The 6,000-nt window shown below is 47.3% G+C and overlaps 1 protein-coding gene across 1 annotated transcript; it reads right to left on the bottom strand.

Moving 5' to 3' along the window:
* Positions 1 to 983: 983 nt before the first annotated feature.
* RPS29 (ribosomal protein S29) lies at positions 984 to 2,056 on the bottom strand. Its single transcript, XM_040969638.1, has 3 exons — positions 1,876 to 2,056; positions 1,562 to 1,661; positions 984 to 1,081 (listed from the first exon to the last, which is right to left on the bottom strand). The coding sequence occupies exons 1-3, from the start codon at positions 1,935 to 1,937 to the stop codon at positions 1,073 to 1,075; spliced, it is 171 nt and encodes a 56-aa protein (XP_040825572.1). The 5' UTR covers positions 1,938 to 2,056; the 3' UTR covers positions 984 to 1,072.
* Positions 2,057 to 6,000: the final 3,944 nt, after the last annotated feature.

The following is a 6,000-nucleotide window of genomic DNA, read 5'->3' as shown; positions in this document are numbered from 1 at the left end:
GTTATATTTGAAGTATACTGGCCCAGCTCACTCAAGATTTAACATGATCAAGCCAAACACCAGTGATTCTGCCCTTCCACCTGCCAAGCGTCTACTTAGTTCACATGGCACATCATCCACTGCACTACCAGCTCACCCACTACCACAAAGCTCCCCGTGCTGCCTTCCAGCTCCTCACCGTCAGAAATTTTCCCTGGAAAGGCAGACCAGACCAGATACAGAAAAGATCCTCAATCTGTTGGTTCAGCGCACAAATGGACACGACAGCCAGAGTTAGGCAGGTCCAAAGCTGGGAGCGCGGAGCTTATTTTGCGTCTCCCACGTTAGTGCAGGGTCCCAAGGTACTGGGCCATTCTCTACTGCTTCCCTGCTGCAAGTATTTATTAGCTTCTCCAGAACAACCAGGTATGGACGATGTGGCAGGGCCATCATCTGGATTTCCCAGCCACTTAAACCCCATCACATACACCCAGTATCAAAGCCTTCACGACACCGCTACACTTCGCCTGTTACTAAGCCCACTCAGTAGCCTACTGCCAAGACCATGGCTTAATCCACAGCCCCCTCCCCTTTCACTCCAAACGATTCAAGCAAACAGATAGTAACCTTTCAAAACTCTAAAAAAACCTGACATTTACGGCAATAAATCACCCACATAACTAAGAAGCCACATTTTGAAAAAACACTTCAAGAAAAAATGTTTTAGGGGCACATATTTGGGCTACTTCTGAGCGCCGAGTTCTACAGCTGTCTGCTGGTGGCCCCCCAGCAACGCACCAACTGATGATCAACTAATTGGGTCCCAGCCCCCCATGCGGGAGCACCCAGCTTGCCCTCCTGCCCCAGGTACAGACAAGCCCTAGCTGTTGAATATTCAGGGAGCAGATAGGCATTCTCTTCTTGGGCCTCAATCAAAATTTAAAAACAAATACATAAAAAGGAAATTTTCCCAAAACAATAACTCCCAGTCACTAAAACACTCGTAAATCGAAGTTCTTTATTTTATGTACAAAGAGCCGGCATGATTTTCCAAAGCGCCGATGTCTTGCAGCATCCACTCAAGGAGCATGACTTAATCCAACTGAAATAAAGAAGAAATGAATTACTTAATAATGCTTAAAATCCCAACTTACACTCTACAATTACAAACTCTGTACACTAGAAATTTGACCGATTAAACTGACCTCAATTAAGGTGTTTACACCTTAATTCTACACAATAAGCAAGCTCTGAGTTTCAAGATACTTTCTGTGACATCACAGTAATTTCGCATTAGTCATTCTAGCAAGTAGTTTCATCAAGGAACCACTAATAAATCCGTTGACGCCGAACGAAAAAACTGGCAAAGGTTAACTACTCCAAGGAAAATTACAAAATATTCCCACAGCATTTCTGCGAGTAGACCCACCCGACACCTCCTAGTTGAGACTGGTGTTCTCCAACATTAAACGTGGCTGCTAACACTGCCACAGCCAAACCAGGCAGCAACAACTGTCATCCAGGGCCCCAGCTCCCCGCACCCATCTGTCACCCGCTCCCGCATCCCGACGCCCGCGCCCACCTTGATGAAGCCGATATCCTTGGCGTACTGGCGGAAACACTGGCGGCACATGTTCAGGCCGTATTTCCGGATCAGGCCGTGCCGGTTCGAGCATACTCGGCTGCAAAAATAAAAACTTTTTTTAAAGCCGCCCAAGCGATCCCGCCCTCCCGGAGGCACCGGCCGCACGAGGCCCAGCCCAGCCTGCTAATGGCGGCAGGAGCGGCTGCGACTCGGCCGCCACCGCGCGCACCTCCGACCCGCTTCTGCTGGGAACCTCCGGCACCGTCGCACCCCAAGGCAGCCCTCCCCGAAAGCCACGAGACGTTCCTTACCAAGAGCGCGAGCCCTGGCCGAATTTGCGCGGGTGACTCCAGTAGAGCTGCTGGTGACCCATCTTGTCCTCACGAGGGCGAAGAGGAGAAAGGAAGAAGCAGCCGCACGCATGCGCTCTTCAAACCTGGGTGGGCCCCACGGCATACCCAGAATGCAGTGCTGACAGATGGCGCATGCGCGATACAGCGAACTCGCGGAGCAGGGCAGTCGCGGCGGTTAGTGACGTCACCGGGCTGAACGTTTAGTAGGCGCTGGGCGCCGTCAGCTGCCGCCGGGCGCGGTGGCGCGCGCCTGTAGTCCCAGCTACTCGGGAGGCTGAGGCCGGAGGATCGCTTGAGTCCAGGAGTTCTGGGCTGTAGTGCGCTATGCCGATCGGGTGTCCGCACTAAGTTCGGCATCAATATGGTGACCTCCCGGGAGCGGGGGACCACCAGGTTGCCTAAGGAGGGGTGAACCGGCCCAGGTCGGAAACGGAGCAGGTCAAAACTCCCGTGCTGATCAGTAGTGGGATCGCGCCTGTGAATAGCCACTGCACTCCAGCCTGGGCAACATAGCGAGACCCTGTCTCTTTTGAGCACGTGAATAAATTAATTTTGACTCTTCAAGATGCATCAGCATCGGAGATTCGTGTCAAATCAAGCTTCGACAGAACCTTTATGGGTTTCTTTAAATAAAATTTTACTCCTAAAACAGAATTTCCACCTTGACTCACTACTGACACCTACTGGAACACACTTGCAAAGCAAGTGAAAATCAGCTGTAATAATTAGACTGAACGATAGGAGATTCGATTAGACACAATACGTTTCTTTTTTTAATTTATTTATTAATACACTTGTTTCCAAGTCTTGCATTTCTCTTTTCCTGTATCTTGGGAAAGGGAGGAGACAAAGGGAGAAGCCACACCCAGCCGCACAACCACCCCAGTCTCCGGGGATGGGAGCCGCCAATTGACCCAGGGTTCTGATGTTGGTGTATTCCAAGGGCTCTGCCCAGGTGGTTTCGAGAGTTCTGAAATGCTGTCGATGTCCAAAAAGTCCTCTTGCCAATCTTAATATGATGGAAGAAAGCAGAAATTTTTTTAAACCAGATATGCTTGGATACCTGCCCTCAAAACTTGCAAATTGTAGAAAGTAGAATTGTCCAGCTTAAATTTTTGTTCCTCAATAATAACCAAGAAATAAGTTAACGAAATAGTCTACGATCAGTGACAGATGCACTCATGAATTAAGAGAGGAGCAAAAAAAAGGAATTAATTCCACATTGAAGTCCATGTTTGGGACCTTTGAGACAGACCTTTTTTTAATGGGATTTCTACAGGCATTGCTTTATGGAAGGAACCACGTCCTGGCAGAAGGGAAGAGTCTGAGGCAAGTAATATAAATAAATAAATAAATAAATAAATAAGATAAAGTTAAATAAAATATTGAAAAAATCTTGGGAAATGTGAACAACAACCTTGTGTCGGATACACATAGAAGGCCTACTGGAAAGACAAGCCTAAAAAGGGGACATTATCCTTTTATATATTTTTTTTATTGGTTACATTGCATTATGTGACAGTTTTATAGGCACTGAGATCCCCTCTCCCGCCCCCCATGATGGATTGCTCCACCTTGTTGCATTACCACAGTTCAAATTCAGTTGAGATTCTTTCATTGCAAGCATCTACCAAGTATAAAGTCCAGCGTCTTATTTTCCAGATAAGTTCAAAGGTTTCTTGGGGAGACCATCTCTGGTCTGAAGGTAGAACAGACAGAGTATCATCCCAATCAATTAAAAGCCCCAACATTACATCAGTAACATAACGTTATGGAATTAGTTGACATGGTATTCAGTAACCAGTATGTTAAAAGAGAAAAAAAAAAAAAAGAATGCAAGTTCTGAACCACATCCTGTGACTTCTACATTGGCATTTCAATTATTAGTTTATATACAACTGGTTTCTATACACCTTAAAATGGCTATAGATTACTATTCAGCTGTCTCATGTCTATTTTAATTTTAGCATTTAGCAATTTATAGCGTTGAAGCATGATTTTGCTAAACCTGGCTGTTTTTCGGGTAGTCTAACTCTACAACTCTAACGAGACATATGTCAGCAGTTTAGGTGAACAGTTTTAGGAGGGGTGTGCAGAGAAATCTTCAATACCCTAGTGAGGAGTAACTAATCTTTGTGTCCCACCCAGTGAGTTATAAGTGCATCCCTGCTGACTGTTTCCTGTCTGTTTCTAAGCTTTCCTTGTTTTTCTTATCTATTCTAGTTTTCTCGTTTGTTTTTGTTTGTTTGTTTTGAGGGGTTTCTGGTGCCATCCTGATGGTCATTGCCAGAGAGGGTGGGGACCCAAAGTTGGAACCAGGCAAGGACCAGAGAAAGCTCTTCTCCCTAGTTCCAAAGGAAGTTTACTGTTCTTCTGTTTCTGCAGACCGCTCAGTGCTCCTGGTTGTCGTTCCGATGACCTTGGTTCCTGCAAGGCAGGATTTGGGCTTCTTCCATCCCATGTGGTAGATCCAAACGGGGGTGGGTGACCTCAGAGTTCTCGGCCTCCGAAGGCACTCCATTTCCCCATGGTCTCCTTGGCAGTTGGGATGTAGTCCTCGGTGCTCGTACTGATAGTCCTTGGTGAGGATCTGGGAGTCTTCAGGGTTGGGATACAAGCCTCCTCCTGAGGGGACATTATCCTAAAGCCCAACTATGGAGGAGTCCAATGTCTAGCTTCTATAATTTTACTGGATTTTTTAAATCAGTCATGAATATAGGGTTTTCAAAATCCATCTGCCTCTCAAAGGCTGATCCAGGGGCAAACTCCGACCAAGCAGTTGAGACATAGTTAAAACAGTAGCACCCCTTGTCCCAGCACCTGATTTTGAATTCTGGCTCAATTCCTAATTCCAGCAGCCTACTAACACACACCTTGGGAAGCCAGAGGTAATGGATTGGCAATCTGGTCTCTGTCATTTGCATGGGAGCCTGGATTAATTTTCTGTCTCCCAGATTCAGCCTGGAAGCCCCAGCCATTGTAGATACTTGGGCAATGAATCCCAAGTTCTGTTCAACTATCTATCTCTTTCTATCTCTGGTATGTGCCTCTTTCTGTCGCTCGGTAGATATATAAATAGCTTTAAAAAGACACATCAATTTTAAGAGAATCTGCAGTCTCTAACACCAGCAGACACACAGAAGCCTAGGACAGAGGCCACACTCCCCTCCCTGGTACCAGGGTCCTTGAAAGAAAAGACAAAGAGTAAAAGAAAGCTGGCAAGCTTAACTGAATCTAACATTTCTCACAAGCCTCTCGAGCCAAAGAACATGAGCTTGTATGGGTTATTAATAATTGGCTCACTCCCATTGGAGAGCATGAGTTGGGACGGTGGCAAACCAGACCAGACAGGGCTACAACGCCTGTGGGCCTCATGTGAACTGGATCAGGGAAAAGCCAGGCTGAGCTGACTGTTCCGACTGGTGAAAACTACAATTAGAGTGGATGAGGGTTGGCTGGGCTTTGCCGCAGCATCAGCTGGCTGGGGCTGGCACTGGGGGCTAATTCTGTCAAGTTAAACTGCAGAACCATCTATAGAGAGTGCATGATCTGGGAGTAGGAATGGACCTTGTAGGGAAATAATGGGTGCCTCCCTCTTGGGTTACCACTCCCACTGGAGAGCATGAAAACCAAGACAGGGGCAGGGATGGCTAGACAGAAAGGCATCTGCCAGTATGTGTGTGGATTGGATGCTAGGGCTGGTTGGCTGGAACCAGGCTTCAATGCCATTGACATGTATGAGAGCTAAATGGGATGTGGGACAGAATGAACAGGTCTGCTGTACATAGTGGCAAGCAGGGGAACCAGCGTAGGGGGCAGGCCTGGTGGGGGTCATAGAGAGTCACCCCAACTAGGCTGCAGCTCCCACTGGTTTGTGTGAGGGCCGAGTGTGAAGTGGGCAGGATCAGGCTGGACTGCAATTATCATTGGTTCATGTGGAAGACAGGGCTGGAGACAGAAGTGACCCAGCAAATGCAACGACCAGCACATGCATAAACTAACTGGGGCTACAGACTGTGCTGGACCCTGTACTGGCAAGCACACACAAGAGTCAGGTCTGGGATACCTCTGACAAAGTTTCTC

The sequence above is a fragment of the Ochotona curzoniae genome, unplaced genomic scaffold (genome assembly GCF_017591425.1).
Source record: "Ochotona curzoniae isolate NIBS_2020 unplaced genomic scaffold, NIBS_Ocur_1.0 scaffold_4701, whole genome shotgun sequence".
NCBI lineage: Eukaryota > Metazoa > Chordata > Mammalia > Lagomorpha > Ochotonidae > Ochotona > Ochotona curzoniae.
Note: the sequence above shows the minus strand (reverse complement) of the source record. Positions and strands in the feature narration are given on the sequence as shown.